The sequence below is a fragment of the Dromiciops gliroides genome, chromosome 2 (genome assembly GCF_019393635.1).
Source record: "Dromiciops gliroides isolate mDroGli1 chromosome 2, mDroGli1.pri, whole genome shotgun sequence".
NCBI lineage: Eukaryota > Metazoa > Chordata > Mammalia > Microbiotheria > Microbiotheriidae > Dromiciops > Dromiciops gliroides.
This window is the reverse complement of record NC_057862.1, coordinates 115,492,399-115,509,752: the sequence shown is the minus strand read 5'-3', so window position 1 is coordinate 115,509,752 and position 17,354 is coordinate 115,492,399. Positions and strand designations below refer to the sequence as shown.

Below are 17,354 nucleotides of genomic sequence, written 5' to 3'. Positions count from 1 at the left end.
TTTATTGTCTCTGTATTAAAAATCTCGTCCTACTCAATACTAATATTGGAATCTTTAAGGTTATATGGAAAATTGACAAGTCATTGTTTAGATACCTATAAGACATACTTGCCTTAGAATAAAATCAGTCTTTGAAAAAAACCTTATCAATATCCTTTTTGAATAACCTTATTTAAAATGGCTCAAGTTTATTAAAAATGAACAAATTCTGCAGCAGAAAGAAAAATTTCAAAATTGCAAATCCTTAATGATGCTTTTAATCTGTTAGAGAAAAAAAAAATAATCCATCAGTGTACAGAACTGAAAATGGAGACAGTTACTTATTTTTGCCAAGTGTTCTTTGCTTCTCTGCATGTTCCACAATTTTTTCTTCCACATAAAGTCCTTTCCGCTTTCGTACTGAATTCACGTACTTTCGGGCTTGGTTCTCTGAGTCAGCTTTCTCTCCAAAGTGCAAATATTCTTCCTCAGTAGTCGGAACCCAGAATGGATCACCAGGTATTATCTTTTTAAAAGAAAATATTAGAATGTGTCAGGTTTTTAATCTACTCCAGATATTACAGAGCTTCTTGATTAATACAGTATTTATTTAAAAGGAAAAGAATCAGAGAGCTTCAAAAGTTGGGGTATGCTTATTGGGAACAAAGAAAAAGACACTCAGGTAGGACCACGAGGTTTGTGGGCCTAGAAACAAATGCAATAACGTGACAAGATATGCTATTTCTTTGAAGAAAGTATGTACCCTCCCCTTTCAATTCCTTCCCCCCACCCCACCCCCACCCCATCCTCCTCCCCAATCAAGATGCAGAACAAAACAAACTAATACTTCTAAAGAGAGTAAAATACTGGTCGATCCTTTGGCACCGTAGAGGCATGTTCCTAAGTCTCAGTAAGTTGGCACTTTTATTTGCTTCACAGTGACTACAACTTTTTCCTTAGAGGTTCAGCAATGACAGTATATTTTTAATTGCTAGAGAAAAACTGAAGATGTAAAAGAGGTGATAATTGGAATGGAATTAGAACTCAGAGGAGCCCAAAGTAGATAGGATTGAGAAAACAAGAGGAGTTAGCATTGGTAAGAAGGGTCATCTTATCCTTTAAGACCAAAGGGAAGGGGCGGCTAAGTGGCGCAGTGGATAGAGCACCGGCCCTGGAGTCAGGAGTACCTGAGTTCAAATCTGGCCTCAGACACTTAACACTTACTAGCTGTGTGACCCTGGGCAAGTCACTTAACCCCAATTGCCTCACTTTAAAAAAAAAAAAAAAGACCAAAGGGAAATAGATGAGACAACACAGAGAAATCTGTTTTGAGGTGTGGAGGTGGAGGGAGCTCAAGGAGTTCATGTTGGATGGCTTCAGTCAACTTAAAGTAAAAGGTAAGTTAGGGAGTGGAGTCGGGACTTAAGGTGAGAGAGAGAACATTGTAGGGAATATGATTGTAGGGAACAGTTAGAAAACATAATTTGCAATGGACCTAGTCAGTATGGTTTTGCACCTTTCTTAAGCAATCCATTAGGCTGCTATGCCATAAAACTTTTTGAGCTATTTCAGGGGAAAAATGAAAGGAAGACGGAAAGTCTTTTTTAGGTAATTTGTGTCCAAAATTAATTTCCTCAGTTGAACTTAAAATTTCTGGCTTTGATGACAAATGTCTATGTCTATGACAAGTGACCACTGCTGATAGACCAGTCTATTGCTAGAAGGTTGAGGATGAAAGGGAAAAATGAAATACAGGTAAATACTTAGGAAACACTGATACCTCTATTTCACATTATTAGAAAAACATGTCATTTTCTCTAAGTAACTCATATGTCCTCTAAGCTTCCTTAAACCTACATAGTCTAAGTTTAATTCTGGTCCCTCTTAAGTCTGGGTCTAATAATGAGAGGGGACCAGTCATTCATTTTTTGAAAGTGAAGCATCTAGAGCTCTATTTCATACATTATTATTTGAAAATGACAACCTTCTCAATCTGTACATGAGAAGGCTGAGATCCAGAGATGGCAAACGCCTCACTTATGATCATATAACCTGAAACTAGATTTCAGGTTTCCCACAAGAATCAGAGTTGTTACTATATAATAGCAAAAAATGTAAATAATCTACACAATGAGATGTTTCTGTGTAACTGGGTCTCTGCATGAGCCACTTGGGTAAGATAAAAATAGCAATTAAGAACAGAATCCCAAAGGGCATGATCTGGAGTAGCACAAACATGCTGAGAAACATCATCCTGCCTTTTTTGTTTTTTAAAGGATTAAACACAAAGAAAGATCTCTTATTGCCATTAATATTATACCTCCTATTATAGTGACTTGTGACTCATCTCCCCCACTAGAACTGTGAGTCCAGGGGATCAGGGAACTGATCTTGGGATTCCTTGCTGCACTGGACACAATACTTTAATCACAGTTCTCAAAAAGTCTTTGCTGAACAAATGGTCAAACAAATAAACAACAAGCAGACTTCCTCTTGTCCCAAACTACTGAACAGGCTTTTCAAGAGGCCTAATAAACACTCTGTTCATTAATAGAAACATACTTGGCTATTTTGATGGATGCCCTAGGTATTCTTTCTATAGGATCACAGGATCAAAGATTTAGAACTGGAAAAGACCTTGGAGGCCCCCTACTTTTACCCCTCTAATGAACTCTTCAATGGACTCTTTTTTTTTTTTAAGTAATAAACATTTTTATTTATAGTTTTGGGTTCCAATTTTTATCCCTCCTTCCTTCCCTTCCCTCCCCTAGCCCCTCCCTGAGGTGGTAAGTAATCAGATATAGGTTATATATGTATGATTATGTAAAGCATTACCATATGAATTATTTTATATATGAAAACTTGAATAAAAGAAAAAAATTGAAGAAAGTAAAAAATAGCATGCTTCAGTCTGTGTTCCATCAGTATCAGTTCTTTCTTTGGAGGTAGATAATATGTTTCATCGATAGTCCTTTGGTATTGTCTTGGATCATTATATTGTTGAGAACAGTTAAGTCTTTCACAGTTCTTCATCAAACAGTTTTGCTGACTTTGTGCACAATGTTCTCTTGATTCTGCTCTCTTCAGTGGCTTGACCTTCAAAAAATTAGTGAACTGTCTATCCCTTTCCCACCATTAGACATAGTAGCACAGCCAGAATTTGAATTCAGGTCTCCTGAATCCAAATTCACTGTTCATTACAATGTGCCACATATCCTCTTTGACATAATCGTTCAATAATATATGATAGGGCCACAATTCACACACTCCCTTTTTTTTCAAGAACACACTACTGATTTTAATCATTGAAAACAATGGAAAAATAGGATTCCATATATAGATATTTCTTTTATAAAAAACCTTCTGGGAGTACCTATTCTGTCTATCAACAGATACCACTTATCAATATCTACAAACAGTGATGAACATTCAGAAAATTGGTGAAACTGTTAGGTAAGTGATGTTAAAAACCATTTAGAGTATGCTGCTTCTCAGTTACCCACTGAACACTTTTGTATCAACAGGCTGCAAGTTACCTAAACAGTCTGGAAAGGCAGGTGATTATGCTTGGTTACCTCCAAGGAATCAGTTAAATCTCTTACTAGAATGTAAAACAATTTTTTTATGAGGGAAATCTTTTTAGATGGTCATTTAATGATTTGTTTCCCTTGATGTATTTAATAAAGCTGATAAAAGATACTTTCCCTCCTTTTGACCCACATCACTTTGGCTAGATTCTACTAAAGATAAATGTAACAATAAAATACTGGTGGAACATCAAGAAAGAATAATGGTTAAGCTCTTTCGTTCAAGCTCCCACTCTAGAAACACAAATCAATTGTAAATATAAAGTGATGTTTAATCAGCCAGTGGTGACATATTTTTAATAAACCAATAAATTAGTCCAAATGCCCCAAGTAAAGCACTGTTGAGAACATAATCAATATTGAGAATACATATAAATGTTTCAGTGCCCTGTGACTATAGTGAATGACAAGTCCCTAAAGATAAGTGGCAACTCTTTAATAGATTCTACAATGTAAGAATTCGTTTCTGTAATGAATATTAGAGATGCAGGCCTGGCCCCATGCCTATTCCAGAATTGACTTGAGGGATGCCAGACAACCCAGCTACCCGAAGATTATCATCCCCATTATCTTGCAAAGGGCCCTAAAATCCCAACCCTTAGATTAATTCCTTTGGGCTAGGGATGTATTAAATGCCTTTACTTTTTCCCTTTGGTTTGGACCTGTGATTTCATCTTCCCCAATTAAAATTCCAATTGGCAACCCCAAGTGTCATCAACTGATCTCACTGACGAAAGAACAGGAATCTCTAACATTCACTAAAGCTCCTTTTCTTTTCCCTGCCCAAACATTTAAAATAAAATAAAATTTAAAATGAGTGTGATATGAGAAATACTTAGCCCTGCCAAGTAATAATACTTGTGTAACCTCCACGCAAGTCATTTCTACAAAGCCTAATCTCAATGAGGGGGAGGAGGCGGGGTGGGGGTGGGAGTGGGGGAGGGGAACTGGACTACAGTAAAGTCACTTCCAGCTCTCAATACTATGATTCCATGAAAGTGACCATCATTGGGGGGCGGCTAGGTGGCGCAGTGGATAAAGCACCAGCCCTGGATTCAGGAGTTCCTGAGTTCAAATCTGGCCTCAGACACTTGACACTTACTAGCTGTGTGACACCAGGCAAGTCACTTAACCCCCACTGCCCCGAAAGAAAAAAAAAAGAAAAAACAAAAAACAAAGTGACCATCATTGGAATAATACTGGGAGTAAAAATATAAAATCACATTTGATGTTAATGAGAATTGATCCAAAAAATTCCCAAGTTATTGGTTATATTTTCAATTCTTATAAAGTCCTCCTTATCTAAAACCCAAGTTTCTTTGAATTCTAACCAATTTTAATTCTGGCCTTTATGGGGAGAGAACTAAATTGATATTCCAACCTGGAATTCTAGGAGAAGTCTATAATGCATTCCAATGAACTCATTAATAACAAACCAAACAATGTAAAATCTGGTTAGTTTTAAAGCTGTTGAGGAATAGAGCTCTCCAAACTCATGAGGTCTTTTTCCTAAAGATGATGAGCAGGAGGTATCATAAAGCTCATTTTAAAAATCATCTTCCCTTTTAGATTCTAGAATGATTGTGATTTTACTTTTTCAGTAGAACAGAGGCATTTTCTTTCTTGATATTTTTTTAACTGAGCTAAACTATTAAGACTGTTCATTTATAAACATCAATCTTCAATTAACTATAACATCCAGAAGAGAGGGATTGTGAGTTATAAGCTCCTTTGCATTACTCCTTATGCTTACATTGTAGAAGGCTTTCAAATAAAATGTTATTTTTTTTTCTCATTCATCACCTTTTCTCCATTCACATGGCCACTACCATAGTTCAGGTCCTAATGTCTTGGCATTCTTAGACTACCACCACTACCACTCTGGCAGAGAGCAGGCGCTTAATCAGTGTTTTAGTGATTGACTGCTCAGTCTTTCTCCTATAGTCATTCTCCAATTCATCTCACTTGGTTGCCAGAAATATCTTGAAAGCACAGGTTAATCATGTGAGGCCCCTGCTCAAGAAATCCAGTGACTATCTATTGCTTCTTGGAGAGAATACAAACTCCTGCTTAGTATTTAAGGCCTTAACCTGGACCTGGTCTACCTTTACAGCCTTTTTTCTTGCCATTCCTTTCCTGTAGTCTATGTTCCAGGCAAAATGGCCTGCTGGCTCTATGTCCCTTCCACATCAATCCATCTTCTGCCTCCATGCCTTGTCGTGTACTCTCTAATTCTTAGCTCTGCCTCCTGGAATCTCTAGTTTTTGTCAAGCCTCAGTTCAAGGAGAAGCCTTGTGACTTCCCTAGTTGTTAGTACCCCCTCCTCTTCTGAACTCACTTTATATTTACCCATCTGTGTATATGCTGTGTTCCCCCAAGTAGAAAGTAATTTCTCAGAGGGCTGTGTTTGTGTTTTGTCTTGGTATCTCCAGCACCAAGCACAGTGGCTCATATATAATAGGCTTTTAATAATTATTTGTTGAATGGAAACATCATTAAAACAAAGGAAAAACAACTTGCTCAATTGAGCTGTCTTAAGTTTTTAGGGGAAAAACATGTTTTGGCAGTAAGAAACATTAAACACTAGACCTCATCAGAGAGGGAGATGAAATCAGTTTCCCTGGAGATCTCTTAGAATCACATTAAGAGCCATCTGATTGGAAAGCATTTAAAATAAATTTTGCTGAGAATCTGGGTGGTGTTGGACAAATTAAATTAATTTTGTAAGTCTCTCAAAACTGTATGATTCTACACAATTTAAAAGCAACTATAAATGAATTTAAAATGAAGATTCTTGTTTAAGTATGTGCACATATAGCTAAGAATAAAACTATAAAATCTTATTGTTATCTTAATTATGAATCAGTACATGGTGTGGAGTAGCAGGAAGAACAGTGGATTTTGAGTCAGAGGACTTGAGTTTGAATGCTGGTTTTTTTTCCTGGATAACTTAGGGTAAGTGACTACTTCTCTTCAAATAGGCCTCAGTTTCCCTTGTAAAATGAAAGGGTGGAACTAGATGATCTCTTAAAACTGCCTGTGAGGGCTAAATCCTAAGATCCTGAAAGAAAATGTAATTTAGAACATGAAGAATTGCAGAAATGAACAGTTTTAAAACTGTCAGACACAGAGAGGGGGTGAATGTATGAATGTCTGTCGGTAAGTGTGTGTATGTGTATGTAATCATTGCTGTGACTTATGGCGACCACTCATTAGATATTTTAGACAGACTAGCTAGAATTTTAGCCCCTTACACATCTAACATAAAATATGAATATATATATTTTTACTACTCATTGTTTTGTATATTATCATACATAAGCTGCCTTTTAGATGGAATCAATTAGCAAAATTTTCAAGTTGTTCTGAAAATTCAAATTTAAGCTTGAGTGTCAATGGAGTTAGATTGATCTGGTTTGTATCACTCAGAACAATGGTGGGGAAACTGGCAAGAAGAGGTGACACTGCTTTTGGTTGCAATCCAAAGAACAATTTCTTCCTGGTAGGCTACTTCACATTCAGATGGAATCTCTTAAAATTCAAGGACTCATTTAAAAACCTATGAACACTGGTTAAAAATCTAATGAAAATTTCAAAGGAAAATGATAACCATTCACTGTCTCAATTCAAAGTCTGGCTTCTTTTTCTGCCACACTACTGAAAATGCTTCCACAAAAAGTCACCAATGACTTCCTTACCACTGGATCCAATGGGCTTTTTTTCTTTAATCTTTTATCTTTGATTTCTATTCAAGATATAGCTCTATTCCCATTCCTTCTGGATACCCCCCCCCACACACACACTCCACCTCCCCATGATTTACTTGACATGCCATTCCCATTTTCCTCATTTTCTAACTTTTCTCTCTTTTTTCTTGCTGCTCACCATTTGAGGTAGGTTTTCCTCAAGCTTCTCCACTAAGCTCCCTTATCTCCCTGTATACTCTTTCCCTTGGCAATGTCATTCACTTCTATGGTTCTATTGAGACGATTTAAAAACTGCTACCCTCTATACCTGACCCATACCCACAACTGCCTATGAGATCTCTTCCTAACTGGAACAACGTGGGTACTGCAACATGACCAAAACGAAGTTCATTCTTTGATTAAGAACTTTCTTCTCTTTCTGTTTGTGACAGCACTAATCTCCCAGACTCTCAAATTCAAAACCTTGGCACTGTTTTTGAATTTCCCTCTTTCTCATCTCTCAAATCCAACCCATTACCACATATTGTTAATCCCACCTCTGCAGTGTCACTTATAGCAATCTCCCTCTACTTCCACCAGTACTCCCTTCAGAAGACTCACCTTATTACCTACTGCCTGGATTATTTAAGGAGCCTTCTAAATACATGTTCCTCTGAACTTTTGCCAGACATAATTTTTACATAGATATCAGGTTATTTTATTCTACTTAAAACATTTATATGACTCCTTATTCCCTAGACTGGTTAAATCATTCTACTTAAAAAGTTTCCCATTTCCCAGCCTCTTAAGATTTAAGGTCCCCCACTATCTGGATCTAGCCTACTCTTCCAACCTTATCTCCTCATATTTCGCCCTCCTCACACTCTATGCTAAACTAGACTATTTGTCATCTTTAATACTTTCTTTTCTTGTTTCAAGCTTTTTCCCCTTATCTGGAATGCCTTCTCCACTTTGTTGAATTCCTACTCATTCTTTAAAATCCAACTCAAGCCCTACCTCATTCAGGAAGACTTACCTGGCTTTCTAATTTTTATAGCATTTTACTTGTAGCTCTCTCATTCTCCTATGTATCATTTTATAGCACAGTTATTAGTGTATGTGTCGTATTTCCTCATTAGAAAGTAGAAAGATAAATTGTAGGGTTCTTATGAGGACAGCCCTTTGCAAACCATAAAGTGTTATATAAATGCAAATCATTATTACTACCATCATCTAAACTATGTATCTCATTCAGGACCTAACAAAGAAGGCTCTTAATTTAATTAAGTTGAATTGAATGACTTATTTTAACATCAGGTGATAAAAAGGCTTGTGATCATTACTCTCCTTGGTGTCTTTCTATTCACCCATGTTCCATGTTGATTTTCTCTCCTTAGCTTTCCCCTACTTCATTCTTTCTCCTTTCTCTCTTTCTCTCTTTCTCTCTTTCTCTCTTTCCTTCCTTCCTTCCTTCCTTCCTTCCTTCCTTCCTTCCTTCCTTCCTTCCTTCCTTCCTTCCTTCCTTCTCTCTCTCTCTCTCTCTCTCTCTCTCTCTCTCTCTCTCTCTCTCTCTCTCTTTCTTTCTTTCTTTTTTAGTGAGGCAATTGGCAATTGGGGTTAAGTGACTTGCCCAGGGTCACACAGCTAGTAAGTGTTAAGTGTCCGAGGCCGCATTTGAACTCGAGTCCTCCTGAATCTAGGGCCGGTGCTTTATCCACTGCGCCACCTAGCTGCCCCTCCTCTTTATTTTTTATCCATCTCCCAAATTCTTCCCATAATTCTTGTCACCTCACTCTCTTAATCCCTCCCAATGTGGAGACAATGTAGAAATTACCATATTTATCTTTAATAAGGTGTACGTTCTTTGCCCTTATTTAATTTTTTTTTAAGTAAAATTGAACTTTGAACACCAAAACAAATAACTAAACTTTCTGAGTGACCATTTACACCTAAATTGATTTAATCTCATAAAATATCATGAGGGGTTAGGAGCTCCTTTTTAAAATTTTATTTTTAAAAATTAAATTTGTATTTTCCCAATTATCATTCAATCATTTTCTCCTTTCCACCTACTCCATTCAATGAATGAAAAAGAAATCCTGTAACATAAGCACAGTCAAAATATCTGCCTTTATTTTTTCGAGTAGGTGAGTCAAATAATTTATATTTCACTAAGAAAAAAATTGTTTCTTTTTTTCTTGTGGGCCACTGGCCTTTCATAGAAAAAATGCTTTCCCCACCACTGATTTAGAAGCAGTGCTTCCTGGAAATGGACCAGATGATGTCTCAATCTTCATTCTAGCCATATAATCCTACTAACAAGGGGGAAGACTTATAACCTAAAAATACAGATCAGGAATTTGCAACCACTTTTAGCTAATGTTCCATCCTATAACTTATTTTGACCAAAAAAGGGCGAGGGGGAAAACAGTTAGCCTAAAATCAACTTTGGGAATGAAGGGTTTGGGCCAGAAGAACTTCATGTGGTTTGGGAAGACTTTGTTGGAGGGGCGAGGAATGAATGAAGATTAGTCTTTGGAATTTTGGCACCATTTGTTAGGGTGGGGAAGAATCATAACTACTCAATGATTCAACAAGCATTATCGAACCCCTATGTTTAAATCACTGTACTAGGTGCTTAGGGAAATATACCACTAAGAAAAGGTTCTCACTCACATGAACCTTAAAAGCTAACAGAAAAGAGCCAGTTTAGTTGATCAGACTAGACTAACTGTATTGGTAAATTATACTGACCTTAAGGCATTTCAGACATATTTTTAAAATCCAATAAAACTACAGCAACAGCAAACATTTATTAAGAAACTTCTATAATGAAGGTGTTATATATGCCATGCAATAGTCCTTGTCCCCAAGGAACATGCATGGGGGTGGGGAAGAAAGTTAACAACCTGCTGTTAAAAAAATAAAAACTTATGCAAAATTCAAACCAATAAATTAATTCTATTTCCATTCAGTGTTTTTTCCCAATATAGTTATCATAGAAGAACAAAAATCTACAATGGTTGAGACAAAATAATTTATTTTTCAGATTATGATCTAAATGCAATAATGGTTTAGTTGCTTAATCTAGATTCTTTCTCCCTCCCTCCTTTTTTCTTTCCTTCCTTCTTTTCCTATATTCTAAAGTAATCTAAAAAAGACCTGAGTCCAAATCTGCCTTAGACAATAGCTGTGTGACCCTGGGCAAGTCACTTAACTTCTCTGTGCTTCAGTTCCTTAACTATAAAACGGGAATAATTAATAGCATCTTCCTCATAGAGTTGCTGTGAAGATCAAATGAATTAACATATATAAAGTGCTATATAAATGCTAGGAATTCTCTTTGGGGGGGGGCAGGCAGGGCAATGAGGGTTAAGTGACTTGCCCAGGGTCACAAAGCTAGTAAGTGTCAAGTGTCTGAGGTCAGATTTGAAGTCAGGTCCTCCTGAATCCAGGGCCAGTGCTTTATCACTGTGCCACCTAGCTGCCCCATAGCTATTCTCTAAAAATAAGGAGTGCACATTTATTTTAATTATTGTCTAGTACTATTAATCTACTTAATATTGCCCTAAAGTGCCATAAAGATTCAGATAAAGATTCAAATCAACATGAGTTGATTTGAAAAGTTTGCAAATTTTAGATTTTTTACAAGATCCATGTAAGTGGAAGATTGATTTCTTCTTTGGGCAAAACCATGCCACGTTCTTGCTCAACAACCTCTAAAAGACTCCTGATGGCTCATAGGTACAATACCAACTCCTTGTCTTATGGAGTAAAGGGCCAACTCTTTGGTCTAGGCCTCTATGGTATCCTTGACCTTTCTAGCTTGATAACTCACTGGTAGTCTGCAAGAACTCAAGTTTTTCCCAAACTGGGCACTCCGTTGTGTCTTGAGCATGTTCTGGACTGTCCCAACCTCCACAGCTTTGCTTACAGTGCTTTTCTTCCCGAAAGAGCTTCCCTTGACTTCCCTGTTTATCAGAATCCTACTCATAATATAGATGCCACCTCCTTTAGGACCCCAAGCAGATGGCTGTCCCCACCTCTTCTGAATCACCAAAACACTTCAAGCCCCTGTCAACTGGAGTCTTAAAGCACTTAAAACTTCCTCTCACAGCACTCAGCATGCACTACCTATTACTATTTGTTGTGTCCTTCCTGTATTTCCCCTGATTAGATAAAAGCTTTGCAAGGCAGAGATGTTGGCTTATTTATATTTGTTCTTCCAGTGTACAGTTGAATAAATTTTGGCAAATGACTGCAAAAATGACAGGTCTAATGAATGGAGGTGAAAAAGACATCTTTTGAGTCTGAGTAGAGCAAAAACTGCTACCAAGCAAGGCAGGAAAACTGTTTGGGGTATACATTTTTCCAAATAAAGTGTAAGAAAAAAAGTCTCCATGGGCCCCCCACTCCCACAGCACTGCCACAGTGACCCAGCTGAGCAGTTAGGACTGCCAAACCCTGTGGCAGACTACCACACAAATGCCACATGAGTCCTGACACAACGCTCAGCACTTTCCCCTCCTGGTTTTGTGCTTTTCTACTACATTAAGGTTAGGTTTTACCCCTCCGTATTAACTCGAACTTAGCCATCTGACACTGATCATCATCCAAATTCCAGTTCCCCACCCCTGCCACCTGATTCCTCATTCCCATCTCTCTCAACCCTCCTATCTCAAAGTTTCATCCTACCTCCACCCAGCCCTTCCACTGTGCCCTCTGGAATATCTGTTCCATAGGCAACCAATTTCCCTTCATCTTCTATCTTCCTCTCCCATTCCTTCCATCTACTAGTTCTTACTGACACCTGACTCCCCGTGATGATACAGTCTCTCTGCTCAACCTTTCCAGAACTGGCTGTGTCTTCATTCATTGTCCTTGGACTCACTGGTGGAGGCAGGGGAGTTGGAATACTTCTTGCTTCCCACTGACACATGTAGGTTCTCCCCCTATCTCCACCATGAAGTAACCCTCTTCCTTTGAAGTTCAGCCTATTTCTATCTACCATTCAATCAAAATCCTGGTAACTGTTATCTGTTGACTCGCCCTCCTCGGTGATGGGTACCTCGCATACAACATTCACAGTCACTCTCCTTCAAACCCTCTCCATTCAAGGCCATCTCCCCAGCATTAACCACTCTTTCCTCTTCTCTCCATTTAGACCCTTGGGTGAACCAATTCAACTCAACTCTGTTCTGTCTTGAATCCCTATCCTCTTATCATATTGCCAATTATGTTCAGCCAAGCTTAAGCCTAGGATTACTCCCAGCATCTGCTCTCTTTACTCCTGGATCCATGCTGCTGAAAGAAGATGGAGAAAATCATGCTGATTGGGTTCACTACAAATTTGTTACATAATCTCAACTGGGCCCTCCCTGTAGTGAGGCAAATCCTACCCCCTTATCAACTGACTATCCCGCTCATCACAGGGGTTCTTCCAAACCTTTTTATCACTCCTCCTCCCATTCTCTCAGCTGAGAACTTTGCCTCACTTTCTACAGAAAAAATCGAGGCCATTCCCCATGAGCTCCCTCTTCTTCCCTCTTCCCTATCTTTTCTTACTCAGATGCTTTCTACCACTATCTCCTCCTTCACCCTTGTCATGTAATTTTATTTTCTGTTTTTTGAAAGTACTTCCTCTCAAAAGTTCTTGATTATAAATTATAGTGATAGAACACAAATAATAAAATATTTTTTAAATGTTTGAAGGGAGATAGAAGAGACTATGTTATTTCTAAAGCTCACTGGGGGAAAAGAAGAACCTACAGAATCAAGAAATAGTTGATCCACAACATTTAATTTACTGCTTCAAGCCTTCTAAAGATTTTGAAGCTTTTGAAAAGAGCGTGATGACAGATGGGAAGGGGACCATTCAAAGGTGGGGAAGGCTTCAAAGAATGATTTTTTAAAAAACATTTTTTTTTCCTAAGAGATTTTTATTAAGAGTCCTACTTCCAGTAGGGCCTTGCTTGCAAATGGAGGACTTATTTTCTTTGACTGTACCTTTTACAGGCTCTCCTATCATATTCCACCCCCATTGCCCCTGTTGATCCCTACCTCATCTCCAAATGTTTTCTTAAGGCTCTGGTCTTATTCACCCAACAAATCCATCTTCTTCCCCTCTCTGCCCTTCCGTAAGAAGACTCACACCCTTTGATGTGAGCTCCCTCAATTCCCCTTCCTCTATTCTGCGAAACTTCCCAGAACTGTTACCCAATTTTTCTTTTCTACCTCTAGTTACAGAAAAAGATGTGAGCCTACTCCTTATTCAGGCTAAATCTGTGCTACCTGCACCCTTGATCCAGTTTTCTCCTATCTCCTCTAGGACCTCATTAACTTGGAAATGGTATAAAGTTCAAACCAGATTTTTTTCTCTTTAAAAGCAATTTTATTACTTCTAAGAATGAGATGCGACCATAAGGCAATAATTCCATTCTTATTTTAAATAAGCACACCAGAACTTATATATCTAAATATATATAACTGTACCATTGAGGCTATTATAGTTCAAATTGTTTTTGGAATGCTTTTCGGAATTGCCATCAGAGCAAGCTTTCAAGCCACCAAGAAAATCTGTTTCAATACTTTATGGTCATACCTTGTTTCTTATTCCAAGTTGGCTTGCCCTACGTTATTTACTAGAATTAGCTCAAACTAACTTCTGGCTGATTCCAGAAATCAAATCCCCTCTCAAGGAACAAAAGAAGATTCACTGTAAAGGACATTCAAAAGAATGCACTGCCACTTCCAAAGACAATTTTCCAAAGAGGAAATTTTCTAAACAAGTTTTAAGTAATGGCAGAATCCGTAGAATAAGAACCCATCTTCCCAGGTAACTACTTAGAGGACCAACACTCTTGTGGGAGGGTTAATAACAGTAATAATAGCTGGCACTTCTGTAGCACTTAAAATGCACCAGGCCTGCGAGGTATCCCCATTGGAGAGTTGGGTCTGGAGGTGCAGAAGCTTACACTCTGAATATCAGAAATCAGAAACACTTGGGCTTGGCAAGCCCTGGAAAAAGACTGAGTAAAAAGAAACCTCTTAGAAGGTATAGCACCTACTAAATATCTGCTGTGTGTCAGGTACTATCCCAAGAGACAGGAATACAGAGGAAGGCAAAAGACAGCCCCGTGTGCAGCTCACAGTCGAACCGGGGAGAAAACATGCAAACAGCTATGTACAAACAAGCTATGAACAGGATATACGGGAACTGATGGGCAGCGGGAAGGCTCTAAGAGAGGTTGCAAAAGGTTGTGTGGAGAAGATGGCTTAGGTGGGACCTGAAGGAAGCCAGGAAGCCAAGAGGCAGAGAGGAGGAGAGCATTCCAGGCATGGCAGATACCTGGAGTCTGAGAGATATATGGTCCTGTTCCAGGAACAGCAAGGAGTTGAAGGATACGTGAGAAGGAGGCATGTAAGGTATAAGAAGAGTGGAAACAGGGTCAGCATGGGGGTGAGGGGGGGGGCTATAGAGGCTATAAAATGCTTTGAATGGGAATCAGAGGATTTTATCTTTGATCCTGGAAGCCACTGGAGTTCAGACAATATGGGGTGACATGATCAGATTTATGCTTTAGTTGCCACTTTGGCAATTAAGTGGAAGATGGACTGGAGTGGGGAAAAGACTTGTGGTAGGGTTACTGCAATAGTTCAGGCCTGCACCAGAATAGTAGCAGTGTCAGGAGAAAAGGGGGAGCACTGGAAAGATGTTACAAAGGTGAAATAAACACACCTTAGCAACAGATCAGTTATAGGGTTTGTAGGGTGAAAGACAGTGAGGAGTCCAAAATGACACCAAAATCTATAGCCCAGGGGACTGGGGGGATAGTGGTATCTTCCATATTAATAGGGAAGTTTGGAAGGAAGAAGGGTTTAGAGAGGGAAAGATAATGAGTTCAGTTTCAGATCTATTGAGTTTAAGATATCTATAAGACATCCAGTTAAAGAAATCTAATAGAGATGGTAAAGGGGTCAAACAACTGATCAGAAGGAAATCACAGGGGTCTCTTTGCTGGCACTAGAGGCAGGCCTCTGTTGCTTTGCCCATAGTCATATCTGGGTGGCAGTCCCAGGATGGGGAAAACACCCACATTCTGTGGGTAACAGCTGTCCCACTGGGGACCCAACTAGCCTGCTCCACTTGGGCAATGCAGCTCCTTCCTTTCTTTTTCCGTTTCTTCTCCCTTCCCTTTCTTACCTGTGGGTGGTGTACCAAAAGGAATACAAACTTGTCTTCAGAAACATCATAAGATTTCTTGGGGTTTACCTGCAAGATGTCTTCTAAGGACCACTCCTTAATAGAAAGTGATTATAGTGACAGGGAAGATCAAAACATAGACTCAGAAGAAGATAACAATGTCAAAGCTCTTAAATACAAAGCCTCCAAAAGAAATATGAATTGGTCTCAGACCATGGAAGGACTCAAAAAGACTTTGAAAATCAAGTAAAAGAGGTACAAGAAAAATAGGGAAGAGAAATGAGAGTGATGCAAGAAAATTGAAAAAAGAGTCAATAGCCTGGTAAAGGAGATACAAAAAAATACTGAAGAAAAAAAGCACCTTAAAAAACATACTAGGCCAAATGGTAAAAGAGGTACAAAAAGCCAACAAAGAGAAGAATGCATTGAAAAACATAACTGGCCAAATGGAAAAAGAGGTACGAAAATTCACTGAAGGAAAAAACTCCTTAAAAAGTAGAATTGGACAAATGGAAAAGGAGATACAAAAGCTCACTGAAGGAAATAATAATTGAGTAAATGGAAGCTAATGACTTTATGAGAAATCAAGAAACAATAAAACAAAACCGGAAGAATGAAAAAATAGAAGACATTGTAAAATATCTCACTTGAAAAACAACTGACCTAGAAAATAGATCGAGGAGAAATAATTTTAAAATTATTGGACTACCCGAAAGCTATGATCAAAAAAAGAGCCTAGATGACATCTTTCAAGAAATTATCAAGGAAAATTGCCCTGATATTCTAGAACCAGAGGATAAAATAGAAATCGAAAGAATCCACCACCAATCACCTCCCAAAAGAGATTCAAAAATGAAAACTCCCAGGAATATTATAGCCAAATTCTAGAGATTCCACGTCAAGGAGAAAATACTGTAAGCACCCAGAAAGAAACAATTTAAGTATCATGGAGCCAGTCAGCATAACACAAGATTTAGTAATTTCTACATTAAATGATCAAAGGGTTTGGAATATGATAATATGGAGGGCAAAGGAACTAGGATTACAACCAAGAATTCCCTATCCAGAAAAACTGTGTGTAATCCTTCAGGGGAAAAACTGGACATTCAATGAAATAGAGGACTTTCAAGCATTCTTGATGAAAAGACCAGAGCTGAATAGAAAATTTGACTTTCAAATACAAGACTGAAGAAAAGCATAAAAAGGTAAATAGGAAAGGCAAATCATAAGTGATTGAATAAGGTTCAATTGTTTACATTCCTACACAGGAAGATGATACTTATAACTCCTAAGAATGTTCTCATTATTAGGGTAATTAGAAGGAATGTATATAGATCAAGGGTACAGGTGTGAGTTGAATATGAAGGTATGATATTTTAAAAAATAAAATGAATGGTTGAGAGAGGAAGGCACCAGGAGAAAGGGAAAGGGAAAGGAAGAGGTGGAATGGGGTAAAGTATCTCACATAAAAGCAAGAAAAAGCTTATACAGTAGAAGGGAAGATGAAGGAGGTAGGAGGGTAGTGGGTAAACCTTACTCTCATCAGAATTGGCTCAAAGTGGGAATAACATACACAATCATTTGGGGCATAGAAATCTATCTTACCCTATAGGAAAGTAGGGGGAGAGAAGAGAGGGCAGATTAGGGGAGGCAGCAGTCAGAAACAAAACCCTTTTGAGGAGGGACAGGGTAAAAGGAGAGAGAAAATAGAATAAACAGAGGGGGAAATAGGATGGAGGGAAACACAGTAATCATAATTGCAAAAAAAATTTTTTGAAGCAAGTTTCTCTGAAAAAGGCTTCATTGATCAAAATATAAAGAACTGAGTCAAATTTATAGAAATAAGAGCCATTCCCCAATTAATAAATGATCAAAAATATGAAATTTTCAGATGAAGCA

The 17,354-nt window shown here is 38.2% G+C and overlaps 1 protein-coding gene across 1 annotated transcript in view; it reads right to left on the bottom strand.

The window, feature by feature from the left end:
• Positions 1–234: 234 nt before the first annotated feature.
• EFL1 (elongation factor like GTPase 1) overlaps positions 235–17,354 on the bottom strand; it is a 222,222-nt gene continuing 205,102 nt past the window's right edge. Inside the window, exon 20 of the mRNA XM_043980170.1 lies at positions 235–505. Coding sequence (XP_043836105.1) covers positions 317–505 — 189 coding nt within the window. The 3' untranslated portion in view covers positions 235–316. The remainder of the gene's footprint in view (positions 506–17,354) is intronic.